The 18,550-nt window shown below is 44.0% G+C and overlaps 1 protein-coding gene across 6 annotated transcripts in view; it reads left to right on the top strand.

The window, feature by feature from the left end:
* Positions 1-18,550, top strand: part of KDM1B (lysine demethylase 1B) — a 639,352-nt gene that overhangs the window by 321,197 nt on the left and 299,605 nt on the right. For all 6 annotated transcript variants that reach the window (XM_069218247.1, XM_069218264.1, XM_069218273.1 and 3 more), the window contains one exon: positions 13,618-13,745. In XM_069218247.1, the coding sequence (XP_069074348.1) occupies positions 13,618-13,745 (128 nt within the window). The remainder of the gene's footprint in view (positions 1-13,617; positions 13,746-18,550) is intronic.

Raw genomic sequence — 18,550 nt, 5'->3', positions numbered from 1 at the left:
TGAGGAAGCTTATGATCCCCAGGCTTACTCGGAGCATCACCAATATCAACAGGGAGCGTATATTCATTCCGACCTGCTTACTGGCCTTAGAGCGATGTTAGTGGATTACAACAGAAGGTTTCCTCCTCAAGGAGAACAGCCTCCTCCATCGCCTATTTCTGGTGTTTCTACTCCACATCAAAGACCAACGTCTTTGCATCTCACAGATGTGGCCACTCCGGACATGACAATTCCCCAAGACACCGACATCTCAGAAGGGGATCAGGAAGAAGGAGAGCTCATAGACACTCACTCAGAGTGGGACGAGTACATTATCCCTGCTCCATCTTCTCCTTCTCATTCGAAGGTGGAATCCTCACTTGAAGACATTGGAGGTTTTCACAATCTCCTAGAGAGGGCAGCCAAGCGTTTTGCTTTACCGCTACCTACGAAGCAAACAGACTGTTTCCTATATGATTTTAAAGAGCCCTTTCAAAAGTCTGTGCGCTCTATCCCGATGGTGAACTACCTGTGGGAAGAGGGCCTTAAAGTCATGAATAATCCGGCAACAGTCACAGCAGTTTTGCCACGTCTGGATAAAAAATACAAAGCTCATGATGATGCACCAACATGCTTAACAGGACATCCTCCTCCGGATTCAGTAGTAGCTCAGAGAAGATCAAAAAATCCTTCTGCCCCGATATCCGCACCCCCAGACAAGAAGGGTAGGCGGCTAGACAACATAGGAAAAATATTTTCGTCTATGGCCAGCCTAGTGCTTAGAGCTGCCAACTCCTTGGCTATTTTGTCTCAATACGACAGACAGCTTTGGGCGGATATTGCACCTTTTATTAACCAACTGCCAGAAGACGCAAAATCGGAGGCAAATAAAACTGTACAAGAAGGTCAACGCACGTCTGCAGAGCTTATAGACTGCGCAATGGATATAGCGACCACTGCTTTTAGACAGCTTGCAGGTGCAGCCGTATTAAGAAGACAGGGCTGGCTTAAAGCCACCTAATTTCGCCCAGAAGCCCAGAATAAAATCCTAGACTTACCCTTTGATGGACAAGCGCTATTTGGGAAACATGTGGATGAAGCCCGACAGTCAATCAAGACGGACACGGACACGGCAAGGTCATTAGGGACCTTGCAATATCGAAGATCGTCCTTTCGTCCTAGGGGGCGTGGCCAACCCTCTTACAGAGGGGGATATCAACAACAGAGATATTCTTCCTATCCATCATCCTCACAACAGTATCGTCCATACTACTCCCAAAGGCAACCGACTCAACCAGCCTATAGTAGACCGGCGGGCCGTGGACTTTCAACCCGCCCGGCCAAAGATTCAGCTCATAGAACCTGATGTTTTCGAGGCGCCGGCTACGCTCAGTCCTCCTCCTGTCACCCTGGGCGGGAGAATTTCCTTATTCCTCAGTCAATGGCAAACCATTACGTCAGACAAGTGGGTCCTACAATTAGTGGAACGGGGCCATACTTTAGAATTTATCCAGATACCTCCCTCCAACCCTCCCCGCAGGACTCCTTCAAGATATCCTCAGCAACTCAAAGAGAGCTCGACAAGCTGCTTCTCAAGGGAGCTATAGAGAAGGTGCCTCGGGCTCAACGAGGAACAGGATTTTATTCCAGGTTCTTCATCATTCGAAAAAAGTGGAAGGATTGGAGGCCGATCCTCGATTTAAGGGAACTAAATGTATACCTAAAAAAGCAATCGTTTTGAATGATCAGCCTGCGAGACGTCCTTCTGCGTCTCAATCAAAGAGATTTTATGTCATCACTGGACCTCAAAGACGCATACTTCCACATACCCATCCACCCTGCCCACAGAAAGTATTTGAGATTCACCGTAGCCGGGAGCCATTATCAATACCGCGTCCTTCCCTTCGGACTCAAATCAGCCCCAAGAATATTTACCAGATGCCTAGCACCAGTCGCAGCCTTTCTCAGGAGAAGAAAGCACCAGGTTTTTCCATACTTAGACGACTGGTTAATAAAGGCAAAGACGTACACAGGAGCACACAAGTCAACAAGAAAGTGCGTTTCCTTACTGACCAATCTCGGATTCACAATCAACTGGGAGGAGTCCAACCCTCTACCAGTACGCAATATTACTTTTCTGGGAGCAAAACTGAACACAGAATCCGGCATGGCATGTCCCACGCTAGAGAGACAACAAAGATTACTGACCCTAGTGAGTTCCATACAGAGAAAACGAAAGGTTACTGTCCGTCTCTTCAAATCACTGTTGGGCATGATGTCTTCATGCATACCTCTTATCCCTCTGTGTCGGCTAAAGATGCGCCCCTTGCAGGAGCAGCTAAATCATCAATGGCTCCAAGTATCAGGCACGTTCGAAGACCAGGTACAAATAACTCCGATAATGATCAAAACTCTCAAATGGTGGTCTCAAAAGCATCATCTGTCAATCAGCCTCTCATTTCTTCAACAGCCAGTCCCGTGGACTATAACAACGGATGCCTCACTAGAAGGCTGGGGCGCAGTGTTACAGGACCTGAAAATAAGTGGCAAATGGCCAGTCCATCTGGCATTAATGCATATCAATTGGCTAGAACTCAGGGCAGTGCACCTGGCCTTACAAGTGTTTCTCCCAAGAAACTCAGGATCGCGAGTGGTGATAAGAACGGACAACACCACTACGATGCACTCAACAAACAAGGAGGTACAAGATCTCTCACCCTCTCCAGGGAAGCCCAAGCGATCTGGAACTGGGCCTCGCAGCAAGGCATCACACTATCAGCGGTACACTTACCGGGAATAAACAACAAGACAGCGGATGCACTCAGCAGGCAGAAATCGGACTGCCACGAGTGGGAGCTAGATCAGACAGTACTGAACCAGATTTTTTCCCAGTGGGGAACACCAACAGTGGATCTGTTTGCGAAGAAGGACAACGCCAAATGCCGGTTCTTCGCAAGTTGGCATCACCAAAAGGGATCTTGGGGGAATGCGTTTTCGATAGTCTGGTCAGACATCTTTGCTTACGCCTTTCCTCCCATTCCGTTGATCCCAAGGGTCCTCACGAAGATAAAAACAGAACCGTGCACTCTCATACTGATAGTCCCGTACTGGCCGCGCCAACATTGGTTCACGGAGCTCCTCATTCTGTCAGTCAAACCTCATATTCCACTGGAGCCGTTACCTCATTTACTAACAATGAACAACGGCCAGGTTCGGTACCCCGATCCGCAGTCAATGCGGTTATCAGCATGGCTCCTCACCACAGAGAGTTTGCGCATTTAAACATCCCTCAGGACTGCAGGGATATTTTGTCGAAGGCCAGAGCGGATAGCACTAACAAGACGTATCAGTGTAAATGGAAAAGATTCTGTGCCTGGTGTCATCAACGACAGATCGACCCTCTACTCTCTCCACCAGAAGACATATTGCCGTATCTCTTACAGTTAGCTCAATCTGGCCTAGCACACTCGTCCATTAAAGTTCATGTAGCAGCTATAGCTGCATACAGACGTTCAGATGACACACCCTCGCTCTTCTCGGCTGATTAAGAGATTTCTAAAGGGGCTTTTCAGGGTTTACCCTCCTTTCAGACCACCACCTCCTTCGTGGAATCTAAATATTGTTTTGGCACAACTGATGAAGCATCCATTTGAACCGATCCACCGTGCTTCCCTCAAACACTTGTCGTGGAAGGTTGCCTTATTGATAGCTCTTACATCAGCTAGGCGGGTCAGTGAGGTGCAAGCGCTGTCCATCCAAGAGCCATTCCTGCAGCTTAAACACGATAGACTATTAATGCGCACTAACCCGCATTTTATTCCAAAGGTTCTGTCAGACTTTCACATGAACGAACCTTTAGTCTTCAAGTCTTTTTTCCCTCATCCATCTTCTCCGGCGGAGAGGGCATTGCACTCTTTAGACGTTAAAAGATGCGTTCAATTTTATTTGGACAGGACTAAATCTTTTCGGCGCTCTAATCAATTATTTGTGGCGTACAGTGCCCCTAGGAAGGGGTGCCCACTATCCAAGCAGAGTATTTCTAGATGGATCGCCTCTGCCATTCGATTTTGCCATCAGGCAGCGGGCAAACCTTTGCAGTCATCTGTCCATGCTCACTCGACGAGAAAAGTATCATCGTCAGCGGCACTGTTTGCCGGAGTGCCACTACAAGACATATGTAGGGCAGCATCATGGAAGAGCTGTCATACCTTCACTAAGCACTACTGCTTGGAGTCCCTCTCTCACGGAGAGGTAGCAGTGGGTCAGGCGGTTCTCAGGAATCTCTTCAGGTGAAGGTGAGCCATTAATCCTTCATCCCTCCATCCTAGAACAGGTATGCACATTGTTTACTAAAAAAACAGAAATGTATATAAGGATAAGAGAACGCTATCATAATCACATAAGTAAGTGGGTTTACAGACATTGATCATGTTACAGTAGTGTCTTATGATAATTTCGATTACTGTTTTCTTCTTCGAATTTCATCATGTATCTTCACAGGTATATCTGTATATATATATTAGAGATAAGTAGATAGATATCTTTATATGTATATATATGTTCGATGGCATGTGTAGCTGCAGATACACATGCTGTGCACATCCCGCCATCTGGTGTTGGGCTCGGAGTGTTACAAGTTGTTTTTCTTCGAAGAAGTCTTTTCGAGTCACGAGACCGAGGGACTCCTCCCATTTCGACTCCATTGCGCATGGGCGTCGACTCCATCTTAGATTGTTTTTTTTCCGCCATCGGGTTCGGACGTGTTCCTTTTCGCTCCGTGTTTCGGGTCGGAAAGTTAGTTAGAATCTCTGAAAAATCGTCTATATTGTTTGCGTTCGGTATCGGGTTAGTTACAACAGATCGACACCAAATTAAGAAGAGCTCCGGTGGCCCTTCGGGGTTTTCTTCCATCCCCGTCAGGGCCTGGTCGGCCCGGCCACGTGTCTCTTCAAGGCTGATGGAACGGACCCCATTCCGCTTCTGTCCAAAATGCCATAACAAGTATCCATATACAGATCAACATCTGGTCTGTAACTTGTGTTTGTCACCAGAACACAAGGAGGATACTTGTGAGGCCTGTCGAGCGTTTCGGTCCAGGAAGACACTCAGGGACCGAAGAGCAAGAAGACTGCAAATGGCATCGGCGCCGACAGGACAAGAGCGTTTCGAGGAGGAGGAAGAAACATTCTCCACCCAGGAGTCGGACTCTGAGGAGATCGATCCCGAGGAAACGCCGAAAACCGTGAGTAAGACGTCGAAAACAAAAACTCACGAGAAAAGCGCTAAAGCCCAGGGGACGCCACCGCCAACAGGCCATGGCTTAACCCGAAAAGTAGGTGACCGTTCATCGGCACCGAAAAAGGGCGAGCTGGTGTCGAAGTCATCCGACTCCGGTCGAGATACCGGCACACAGCAATCTCGGGCCCGAGATAGTGGCTCAGAGAAGATTCGGCACCGAGACACCGGCACCGAAACGGGTCGGCACCGAGAGAGCACGACGCCGAAAGTAAAAAAGGTTTCGTCGGAGCCGAAAAAAGCAGCCGAAAAGGTTTCGGTTCCGAAATATCCGGCCTCGGAACCGAAAACAAGTTCCTACACTGAGGAGCAAGGACTGTCCACACAAATGAAAACACATAGATTTGGACAGGAATTACAGGCAATAGAGCCAGATCACACACAAAGACGGCTCTTTATTCAAAAAGATACAGGGAAGATCAGCACTCTTCCTCCAGTCAAAATGAAACGCAAGCTTGCCTTCCAAGACAAAGACAAACAGCCACACGCAAAGGTGGCTAAACAAGTAACACCACCACCATCCCCACATCACTCTCCGCAACCATCACCGGTAGCCACTCCACCAATGATGCAATCCCCAACTCATACAGGAATGAGCCAAGATGACCCTGACGCATGGGACCTTTATGACGCACCAGTGTCAGACAATAGTCCAGAATGCTATCCTGCTAAACCATCGCCACCAGAGGATAGTACAGGCTACACACAAGTGGTGTCAAGAGCAGCTGCATTTCATAATGTCAGCCTTCATTCAGAGCCCATTGAAGATGACTTTCTTTTTAATACACTGTCGTCCACACACAGCCAATATCAGAGTCTTCCTATGCTACCCGGAATGCTAAAACACTCCAAACAAGTGTTTGAGGAGCCTGTTAAAGGGAGAGCCATTACTCTAAGAGTAGATAAAAAATATAAACCGCCACCAACAGACCCAGTGTACATTACACAACAGCTAACACCAGACTCTGTTGTAGTGGGAGCAGCGCGCAAAAGAGCCAACTCTCATAATTCAGGAGATGCACCACCTCCAGATAAAGAAAGTCGAAAATTCGATGCTGCAGGCAAAAGGGTGGCGGCACAGGCAGCAAACCAGTGGCGTATTGCAAATTCGCAAGCTTTACTAGCCAGATATGATAGGGCCCATTGGGGTGAGATGCAACACCTTATTGAACATTTACCCAAGGAGTTCCAAAAGAGAGCGCAGCAAGTAGTAGAAGAAGGACAGGGTATCTCAAATAATCAGATACGGTCAGCAATGGATGCTGCAGACACAGCTGCTAGAACTGTCAACACAGCTGTAACAATAAGGAGACATGCATGGCTGCGTACATCAGGATTTAAACCAGAGATACAGCAAGCTGTGCTGAATATGCCATTCAACGGACAGCAGTTGTTTCGGCCGGAGGTGGACAGTGCGATCAAAAAACATAAAAAAGACACTGACACAGCCAAAGCCATGGGCGCGCTCTACTCCCCACAGAGCAGAGGCACATTTCGAAAGACACAATTTCGAGGGGGGTTTCGAGGGCAAACCACAGAAGTCACAGCCTCACAAACAAAGCCCACTTACCAGAGCCAGTATCAGCGGGGAGGTTTTCGGGGACAATATAGAGGGGGACAATTTCAAAGGAACAGAGGAAAGTTCCAAAGTCCCAAAACTCCTCCAAACAAACAGTGACTTCAAGGTCACAAATCCCCAACACATAACACCTGTGGGGGGGAGACTAACCAAGTTTTACAAACATTGGGAGGAAATAACAACAGACACTTGGGTCTTAGCAATTATCCAGCATGGTTATTGCATAGAATTTATCGAATTCCCTCAAAACATTCCACCGAAAACACACAATATGTCAAAACAACATATAAATCTTCTAGGACTAGAAGTTCAAGCATTGCTCCAAAAAGAAGCAATAGAGTTAGTACCAAAACAAGAACTAAACACAGGAGTTTACTCACTGTACTTTCTGATACCCAAAAAAGACAAAACTCTAAGACCCATACTAGATCTCAGAATAGTAAATACATACATCAAATCAGACCATTTTCACATGGTTACATTACAAGAAGTAATCCCACTTCTCAAACAACAAGACTACATGACAACACTGGATCTAAAGGATGCATATTTCCATATACCAATACATCCTTCACACAAGAAGTACCTAAGGTTTGTATTCCAAGGGATACATTACCAATTCAAAGTGTTGCCATTCGGAATAACAACTGTGCCAAGAGTTTTTACAAAATGTCTAGCAGTAGTAGCCGCACGTATCAGAAGGCAGCAAATACATGTGTTCCCGTACCTAGACGATTGGTTAATCAAAACCAACACACAAAAACAGTGTTCACAACACACAAATTACGTCATACAAACCCTACACAAACTAGGTTTCTCAATCAATTACTCAAAGTCACACCTTCTGCCGTGTCAAACACAGCAATACCTAGGAGCAACAATCAACACAGTAAAAGGAATTGCCACTCCAAGTCCACAAAGAGTACAAACATTCCAAAATGTCATACAAGCCATGTATCCAAACCAAAAGATACAGGTCAAATTAGTAATGAAACTCCTAGGCATGATGTCCTCATGCATAGCCATTGTCCCAAACGCAAGGTTGCACATGCGTCCCTTACAACACTGCCTAGCATCACAGTGGTCACAGGCACAGGGTCAACTTCTAGATCTGGTGTTGATAGACCGCCAAACATACATCTCGCTTCAATGGTGGAACAGTATAAATTTAAACCAAGGGCGGCCTTTCCAAGACCCAGTGCCACAATGCGTAATACCGACAGATGCATCCATGACAGGGTGGGGAGCACACCTCAATCAGCACAGCATCCAAGGACAATGGGACATTCACCAAAAACAGTTTCATATAAACCACTGAGAACTGTTAGCGGTATTTCTAGCTCTGAAAGCATTTCAACCCATAATAACCCACAAATACACTCTTGTCAAAACAGACAACATGACAACAATGTATTACCTAAACAAACAGGGAGGAACACATTCGACACAGTTGTGTCTCCTAACACAAAAAATATGGCATTGGGCGATTCACAACCACATTCGCCTAATAGCACAATTTATTCCAGGAATTCAGAATCAATTAGCAGACAATCTCTCTCGGGATCACCAAAAGATCCACGAATGGGAAATTCACCCCCGAATACTGAACAATTACTTCAGAATGTGGGGAACGCCACAAATAGATCTATTTGCAAGAAAAGAAAACTCAAAATGCCAAAACTTCGCATCCAGGTACCCACAACATCAGTCTCAGGGCAATGCACTATGGATGAACTGGTCAGGGATATTTGCGTACGCTTTTCCCCCTCTCCCACTTCTTCCATATCTAGTAAACAAGTTGAGTCAAAACAAACTCAAACTCATACTAATAGCACCAACATGGGCAAGGCAACCTTGGTACACAACACTACTAGACCTTTCAGTAGTACCTCATATCAAACTGCCAAACAGACCAGATCTGTTAACACAACACAAACAACAGATCAGACATCCAAATCCAGCATCGCTGAATCTAGCAATTTGGCTCCTGAAATCCTAGAATTCGGGCACTTAGACCTCACACAGGAATGTATGGAGGTCATAAAACAAGCTAGAAAACCTACCACTAGACACTGTTATGCAAATAAGTGGAAAAGATTTGTTTATTACTGCCATAATAATCAAATTCAACCTTTACACGCATCTGCAAAAGAAATAGTAGGATACTTACTACATTTGCAAAAATCTAACCTAGCTTTCTCTTCCATTAAAATACATCTTACGGCAATTTCTGCTTACCTACAAATTACGCACTCAATTTCATTGTTTAGGATACCAGTCACAAAGGCGTTTATGGAATGCCTAAAGAGAATTATACCACCAAGAACACCACCAGTTCCTTCATGGAACCTCAACATTGTCCTAACACGACTCATGGGTCCACCTTTTGAGCCCATGCACTCTTGTGAAATGCAATACTTAACGTGGAAAGTTGCATTTTTAATTGCCATCACATCTCTAAGAAGAGTGAGTGAAATTCAAGCATTTACCATTCAAGAACCATTTATTCAAATACACAAAAATAAAGTTGTTCTACGGACCAATCCTAAATTTTTACCAAAAGTAATCTCACCGTTCCACTTAAATCAAACGGTAGAATTACCAGTGTTCTTCCCACAGCCAGATTCTGTAGCCGAAAGAGCACTACATACATTAGACATCAAAAGAGCACTAATATACTACATTGACAGAACAAAACTAATTCGAAAGACAAAACAACTATTTATCGCCTTTCAAAAACCTCATACAGGAAATCCAATTTCAAAACAAGGCATTGCTAGATGGATAGTTAAGTGCATTCAAACCTGCTATCTTAAAGCTAAAAGAGAACTGCCTATTACACCAAAGGCACACTCAACCAGAAAGAAAGGTGCTACCATGGCCTTTCTAGGAAATATTCCAATGAACGAAATATGTAAGGCAGCAACATGGTCTACGCCTCATACATTTACCAAGCACTACTGTGTAGATGTTCTAACTGCACAACAAGCAACAGTAGGTCAAGCTGTATTAAGAACATTATTTCAAACTACTTCAACTCCTACAGGCTGATCCACCGCTTTTTGGGGAGATAACTGCTTACTAGTCTATGCACAGCATGTGTATCTGCAGCTACACATGCCATCGAACGGAAAATGTCACTTACCCAGTGTACATCTGTTCGTGGCATTAGTCGCTGCAGATTCACATGCGCCCACCCGCCTCCCCGGGAGCCTGTAGCCATTTAGAAGTAGATCTTAAACATTTGTACATTTGAAAATATATTACTTAAAACTTTATTATGTACATACGCATTCACTCCATTGCATGGGCACTAATACTAGCATACACAACTCCTACCTCACCCTCTGCGGGCAAAACAATCTAAGATGGAGTCGACGCCCATGCGCAATGGAGTCGAAATGGGAGGAGTCCCTCGGTCTCGTGACTCGAAAAGACTTCTTCGAAGAAAAACAACTTGTAACACTCCGAGCCCAACACCAGATGGCGGGATGTGCACAGCATGTGAATCTGCAGCGACTAATGCCACGAACAGATGTACACTGGGTAAGTGACATTTTCCATATATATATATATATGTATAGATTTAGACATATGTCAGTATACTTATATACTTCATCATTTTAGGCATGATGATAATAAGGTTTTGTGGTTCAAGATATTTTGTTTATTAAAAGTGTTGTAATTTTACAATGTGCATAGTTATTGCTTTCTACTCTGATTCAAGCATGTGAATCTATGAAAGTTCCAATACTGGAGTAAGAAAATAATTTACTTACCTGTAACTGTAGTTCTCCAGTATTGGAATCTTTCATAGATTCACATGCGACCCACCCGCCTCCCCCGAGAAGCTCACTTCACCCTTTCTTTCTATTTATATATATAGTCAACATAATATACGCACTTGTGCTTGGAAAATCTGAGGTGCTAGAGCTTCTCTCAGGAGGTTCTGAAGGGTGCTGTCGCCTGATTGGTGGAGGATCAGGTTTGGTCCTTTTCACAAAATGACTCTGATAGACTATGAAATTGAAGAGGCCTAGGGCCTTTTTCTCTTCAATATGTTTTAACATTACTTGTGAAAATTGTACCGGGACTCCCTTCTCGACGACGGGGAATGATTCAAGCATGTGAATCTATGAAAGATTCCAATACTGGAGAACTACAGTTACAGGTAAGTAACTTATTTTCTTGTGTATATGTGAACAGGTAGGAGCAAATCCCTCAGTCTCTTTAAGGAAGCCTGTCAGCAGTAAGCATGGACACCCCAGCAGGAAATTAAGTAGTCTGTCAAAATCCAGTGCTCGCAGCTGAGACATAAGTGAAACAGGCTTTTCAGAAAATGTTGTTTAATAAAGATAGAACATCTTCGTCTCACCCTTCACAAGTAAACACTGAGTGATAACTACATTTCCTCTGTAGTGGTATCCTTTATGGATATTGCCCTCTACAGTGGGTTTTGAGGTTATGGCTGCACTCTCGCTGTGCTTTTCCAAACTAACATGGCTGCTATGGAAGAGCATAGGGCCCATCCCAACTCTGGATGAGAGAAAGAGCCCAAATTATGTAAATGAGACACTGTTGTTCATTACAAGACTGATAATGGCAAATATTCTTCAAAAGTATCCATTCTGTTTGAAAAATACAAAACTGGTGACCCATAGTTACAGTCATCACACAAAAAGGACAAGGAATATGGTCAAATTCCAGACCCGACTAATTCAAAAATCAATAATATTTTGAAAAAACGGCCCTCACCCACAAATTGTGGCATGCTTCATCATAGGGCCCTTCTAACACACTCCAAAAATATAAATCCCCTTTGGAGTGGAGCAGTAAGGGTGGGGGAACATATAAGCACAAAAGACAAGACCAACAATTATGGTACAGGGACCACAGACGAACAATAGAAGAAATATCTAAAACTGACTCAGGCTGATCACTTCACTAATTTATTCTGGTGCAGCCTGGACAGGATTAAAATATTGTTGGTGGTGTTTTAGGAATTAATCACCTGTACACCCCAATCTCTGAGAAGGGTCAACATGTTTCGGCCTATTTTTAATGCCCATAAGGGTCATGCGGCCATCATCAGGACCTTCGCCCTGTCCCCGTATTGTAAGGAAAAACCCTACCTGTCCTCTGATCAGGGGGTTAGTTAACTCGTACTGCTAGTTGCTCATTAATTCATCAGCACACTCGGTATTCTGTGGGGAGAGAAATATTTCAAATTTGAATCCACAAACAAGTGGAATCCAATATCATATAACAATCCCCAAATTTTCACCTTAAATATGTAAGGGAAAGGTAATTAAGATTGTGCTTAAACAATTCCCTAAGTCTAGTGCATACCATTGTAGGAAAGATAGCACCTGTGTACATTAACTGAAGTTAAATTAACTTGTATTAATATATGCACACCCAAGTGATATGCCCAGGTCCAAAACAAGAAAGCAGGGTTGGTACACTTACCGAGTTTCATAAATACCTATCTTCATCGGAGCCGGGTGGGAGCACCACCCTGTATTCACACACTGTATAGAGATAAGTCATTATGAATTTAAATAAGGAAGTGGCTGTAAATACTCTAAAATAATAATATCCCTTCAGTTCTGTCAAAACAGAACTGCAGGATATATAAATAGTCTTATTATCAAGGAAAACAGTATAGCCAATGATTAATGTAATGTCATGTTGTGTTTCCCCCCGCCGGCCCGTTCGTGTTTCCATGTGTGCTGGAGCGTGGATCTCTGTTCTCTCATGTTTATCGGTATTAGAATCCTGCAAACATTAATTAAGCCTGCCGGCCCTTGACCAGTAATTATTCTCATGTCATAATTCCGCCCGCCGGCCTGTTTCTGTTTCCAAAAATGGGTCATATAATATGTTCAAATTCTAGTTAGTATCAAAGTCTAATAAACTTCTAATCCGCCCGCCGGCCCTTGAAATATAACTGTCAAAATGTTTTTTTTGTAGTTCTAATAAACTAAACAAAGAGTATAGAAATCCCGTATAAACGGGTCAATGTAGCCGTGATATCGACGTGTCAACCTGCCTGCCATAATGGTAGCGGCATGGTAAATGTACTAAAAGCATAAAAATAAAGTGACCCGGGCCCCCTCTCCCTGCCTTACTTCTTCAAGGGTCTAGTGCTGCCGCCAATATGCCTCTGCCCGGTTCCGCGATGAGACGGAGACGGTCAGTGATAAAAGACCAATTCCGCGTGTGACGTATCCATGCCCAACCGGTAAACTAGACCGGCACCTCCTATTTAAACGGCGGCCATCTTGGGTGTGTTCGAGGTTATCACGATGCTCCGATGCTTGGGCATTCATGATGTAAAACATAGTTACAGGTCAGTAATTTGCCTTATGGCTTTATTGAAGTAACGTCAGCTAAAAAGTTAAACTAATCTCATGCGGGTAATTCTATCCAAATCCTTTATTATGCTGTAATGTATTTTTCCTTTGTATTTTTGTCACAATGTTTTGGAATGCAACTTCAATGATTATGACAGCATTTTAAAGATATCTCTGTTTTCTCTGATGCAGGAAATTGTTGCAAACATTGTTTTCCTCCACTTTTATGTGTTTGCCAATAAGTCTAGGATATCGTAATTCACTGAAGAGATTCCATATTCACATATTCTCAGCTTCAATTCATATTTGGAAGATTTGGGTGGTGTCCGCACCGCAGTCTTTGTGTGATAACAGAATTTACCAGGCTTTGATAATGTTACCTTTCTTTGTCATTTTGTCTTTCTCCAGAAAAGATACAGGAAATCTACAAAACATTCATTCAAGAATCTGGTATCCAGTTCTCTGAACTAGAGGAGAAGGTACTCCAATTCCACCTCAGTAACCTTGAGTATGCGTGTGGCAGCAATCTTTACCAGGCAAGTACGGCTTCATTGTTAGAGCTGCATCATAGTGGCACACTTAGATTTGTATCTTTCCATTCCTTATTCAAAACAAGCGCGTGTTGCTGATAAAAACTACTAACCATGTTGGATCTTTATCATTCGTGTTTGTCCTCGTTTTCGTAACTTTCCCAATTTGGGATTGCAAGTGATGCAAAGCTGAGATTACAGTGAGTTGCCAGGAAGTTTGCGACTATTGCTGAATACTCTAGGTTTAGTATACCAATAGCCCACCGACAAAAGATTATGGCTTGGGAGATTTTTCTCATCTCTCTGGGCATTTATCCCTTTTTATTTATTACTTTTGAGCTTTAACTGGATAAAAAATGTTTCAGAGCATTTCCGCATTACACATTCTCTCTGAGCAAATAACTATGTCATTTATAGCAGTAGCCCTCAGTTGGGGACATGAAAATCATAGCTGTAGAACATACTCGTTAACTAAAGCTGTGCATTAGTATTGCTGGGTGTTGGTTTATCTGTAAGGAATCCACAGCAGTTTCACAATGTGCTCCAGCACATGTTCTTTTTCTTCTTCTTTGAATTTTGATTTTGTTTTAATTTTTCAGATTTTACCTAGTTCACTCTTGTTGAGACAGTTTTCCAATTGAGTTTATGATGTTGGCTAGATAATCTAATTTGCTTCACAAATTGAGTTCTACACACTGCTTCTCTTGTGGAAGTTGTTTAGTACAGTCACACTGATAAGAGTATTGTGACTGATAATGTGTGCTCCTCTGTTCCATAATGTAGATTTATCCATTATTGGATCCTTCATAAATTCACATGCTTGAATAATCCCTGTCGTCGAAGTGGGAGTCCCACAGTATCCTAAAAAACAGTAAGTAAGAATATCCATAGGCTATAGTGCTAGCAAACTTAAACATATAGCCTATTCCTGTCCTTTTGAAAAAAGAACCAAACTTGACCTTTGACCAGTCAGGCACCAGCAAGGCACCAGCACCCTCTAGATTATTCCCAAAAGAGGCTTTTTCCCTCAGATTTTCTACCTCTGCTCAGTTTTTTCCTGTCAGAACAACTTTCTGTCTCAGAAAATGTCTGTTACTTTCAAGGAAAGGCCTTTTTCGCCTTTGTAAGACCTGTGGCAAGAAAAGGCTCCATGTGGATGATCCACATAAGGATTGTCTATACTGCCTGCATCCCAAACATTAGGGATGCCGCACCTTCTCTGCTGATACTCTGAGAGACAGAGAAGGAAGTCTTCTAATATGCTTACGGGCAAATCCTGTACTTCAGGTGAGTAGAGTGACTTAGATCCAAAGCCTCATAAAAGGTCTAGATCCTCTGACCCGGGGCAGGCTGAGGAGGGCAAGAAACACCACAAAGCACACCATGAAGACCCTTCCAAAACCTTATCAGGGTCAGCCTCCTCCCAGCCATCCTCTCCATGTCGCAAGAATGAGCTCTGTCACCGTTCTCCTTCCTCAGAGCCATCAACTTCTAAAAACGTACTGCTTAAATGAAAGTCAACGACGACACTACCGTCGACGATCGTGATGACAACGACTACCACAGTTACTGTTGCCACCGTCTCGTCAGCTATGACAATGTCGATGTCGGTTCTGAAAGCTCCAATCTCATCAGCTCGGGTGAGTGAGAAAAAAACATTCATCGATGGAGCCGTCGGCGAGATCTCCTGCACCGCCAATGACTCAGTCGTCGACGAATACAACTTCAGAAAAGCCTTCATTGGTGAGAGCTTCATTGACGAGAGCATCATCGACAAGTGCATCAACAGATACAGTTCAGTCGACGAAGACACAGTCAACCACCTCACCGTCGACAAGACTGTCGACGGCAACACCATTGACAAGACAGTTGACGGCAACACCATCGACAAGACCGTCAATGGTAGCTCCGCCAATTAGACCATTGTCGCCGACGCCATCAACATCACCGTCATCGACAATACCATCATCGACAACGCCACTAGTTCCTACCATTCAAGACAATGTGGTCCCCATCTCTGTTGGATCTGCTGACCTTCAAGCAACAGTCAAGATCACAACACTTTGAGGGCCTGCCTTACATCCGGTGGATACATACCCTAGTAAAGTAACAACATTACTACCTAGCCACTTACTGGACTGGGAAGAGTCTGAAGACGAAGGGCCTTTTGCGGACGCAGACAGCCCATCACAATTAAATGTAAGATACTAAGAGGATGATGATGATGAGTATGGACAACAATATCAATCCTATTATCCGCATCAAAGACGTTACTACAAACCATTGCAGCATCAGCAGGGAGACACAGCACAAATGCCTGCTTCTTTAATTCAGGACTTACAGTCCATGCTCTAAGACTATAAAAGGAGATTTCCAGCTGCAGCTGAGGAGCAGCTGCAACAACCTTCCTCCCTGGCTACACCGAGGAATATGCCTCCACCTCTGGCAAAGCCCAGGTTCACACCTGCGTCAGCAATAGCTGTTACCCCCAGAGAGTACATCTCTTCGGAAGATGAAAGGGAAGAAGGAGAAATTCTTACTCCTCAACATCCTAACGATGAATGGAATGACTATTTAGCCCCTACACCATCACTGCTTCCTCCTCATCCATTAGATTCTCCTCCGGAGGATATAGGAGGTTTTCATAATCTAATGGATAGAGCTGCTACACGTTTACACTTACCAACATCTGTCTCTCATTCAGAATGCTTCCTCCATGATTTTAAAGAACAGGCAAGAAAATCGGTGAGGGTAATCCCCATCACAGATTTAATCTGGAGTGAAGGTCTAAAGATTATGAAAAATCCAGCCACAGTCCCACCAGTGCCACCTAAACTGGATAAAAAGTATAAGGCTACAGACAACTATCCAGCCTGTTTAACAGGGCACCCAAAACCGTATTCTGTCATATCTCAGGCTACCCAGAGATGTTCTAAGAATCCATCTATGCCCATTTCTGCCCCACCAGACAAGGACGGCCGACGTCTGGACAACGTGGGCAAGAGGTTTTCCTCGATGTAAGCCATTACTGTGCGTGCTGCCAACACCGTGGCTATTTTAGGTAGCTATGACCGTCAGATGTGGTCTGACATGAATGCTTTCATTGATCTCATCCCATAAGACAAACAACCTGAGGCCCAAAAGATATTACAGGAAGGGGAGCGCACACCTGCAGAAATAATCAACTGCGCCCTGGACATAGCCTCCACGGGTTTCCGAGAGCAGCGGTTTTGCGCCACCAAGGATGGTTAAAGGTGACCTCTTTCAGACCCTAGGTCCAATCCACAATATTAGACATGGCCTATAATGGCGAAACCCTTTTTGGGAAACACATAGATGATGCCTTACTAGCCATCAAGATGGATACACAGACTGCTCATTCTCTGGGTACTCTACAGTACAAGAAGCACCCCTTTCGGGGAGTCAGAGGTAGAGGTTTCTGGTCGTTTCGGGGTACCTACAATAGACAATAGCAACAGTAATAGTACAGACCAGCTTATCAAAAGTCTTATCAACAGCCATTGACAGCAGCCTCCATCAGACAAGGCGGAAGAAGAAAACAGACCCCACAAGCTCGGGCTCAAAGCCATAAACAATGATCCTCATTGGTTGCCGGCTGCAGTTCAATGCTTTCCACGAATCAGTCCAGTGGCCGCAAACATCTCAAATTAGCATCAGAATTGGGAAAGGATAACATCAGACAAATACATGTTGGATATAGTGACTCATGGTCATACTCTAGAATTTGTACAGAAACCACCAAACCACCCTCCTGTGAAATCGCATTCACTTCATCTTCACTTGCTAAAGCAAGAAGTGTTCCAAATGCTCTCCAAGGGTGCAGTAGAAGAGGTCCCTACTCATCAGAGAGGCCTGAGATTTTATAAGAAAGAAGTCAGGAGAATGGAGACCAATCCTAGACCTCAGACAGCTAAACAAATTTCTGAGGAAACAACCCTTCCGTATGATCATCCTGTTGGATATCCTTCACCTTCTCAACAGCAGAGATTACATGACATCGTTGGATCTCCAAGATGTCTATTTCCACATACCCATACACTCCAGGCATCGCAAATACCTCTGCTTTCACCGTAGCCGGTACCCATTATCAACTCAAGGTTCTCCCGTTCGGATTAAAGTTAGTGCCAAGAATTTTCACAAAGTGTCTTGCGTCTGTGGCAGCTACTCTCCTCAACGAAGGCTTTCAAATTTTCCCATATTCGGACGATTGGTTGATAAACTCCGCAGCAGGCCTCCAAGGCCACCAGCGCCTGTCTAGCCTTATTTCACAGTTTAGGTCAGACGATAAATTACCATAAATCATCTACTCTTCCAACACGCAAGATAGTCTTTTTGGGTGCAAAACTCGACACTGACAGAAACAAGGCTTATCTTTCAACAGGAAGACAACAAAAGCTGTCCAGTGTGGCTTTCACAATCTCAAAACGAAAGTCTGTTTCAGTGAGAACATTCAAGTCCCTTCTAGGAATGATTGATTAATCAATCATCCTTGTCTATCTGGCAAGACTAAAAATGAGACCATTACAAGAAGATTTGCAACTGCAATGGATCTAGTCTCAAGGGCCCTTTGAAGACTTAATCAATATCACACCAAAGATGGTGGAGACATTGCAGTGGTGGTCTCAAACCAGTCAAATCTCTCAGGGGTTGAGCTTCCACTCCAATGCCAGATTTCATAATAACAACAGACGCTTCTCTGGATGGCTGGGGAAGTCATTTGCAAGACGTGCATTCAAGGGAAATGGTCCCACTCTCAGAAGAAGATGCACATAAATCTGTTAGAATTAAAA

Source organism: Pleurodeles waltl, chromosome 2_1 (assembly GCF_031143425.1).
Source record: "Pleurodeles waltl isolate 20211129_DDA chromosome 2_1, aPleWal1.hap1.20221129, whole genome shotgun sequence".
Classification (NCBI taxonomy): Eukaryota; Metazoa; Chordata; class Amphibia; order Caudata; family Salamandridae; genus Pleurodeles; species Pleurodeles waltl.
The sequence above is the reverse complement of the archived record's forward strand: the minus strand, read 5'-3'. Positions and strand labels throughout refer to the sequence as shown.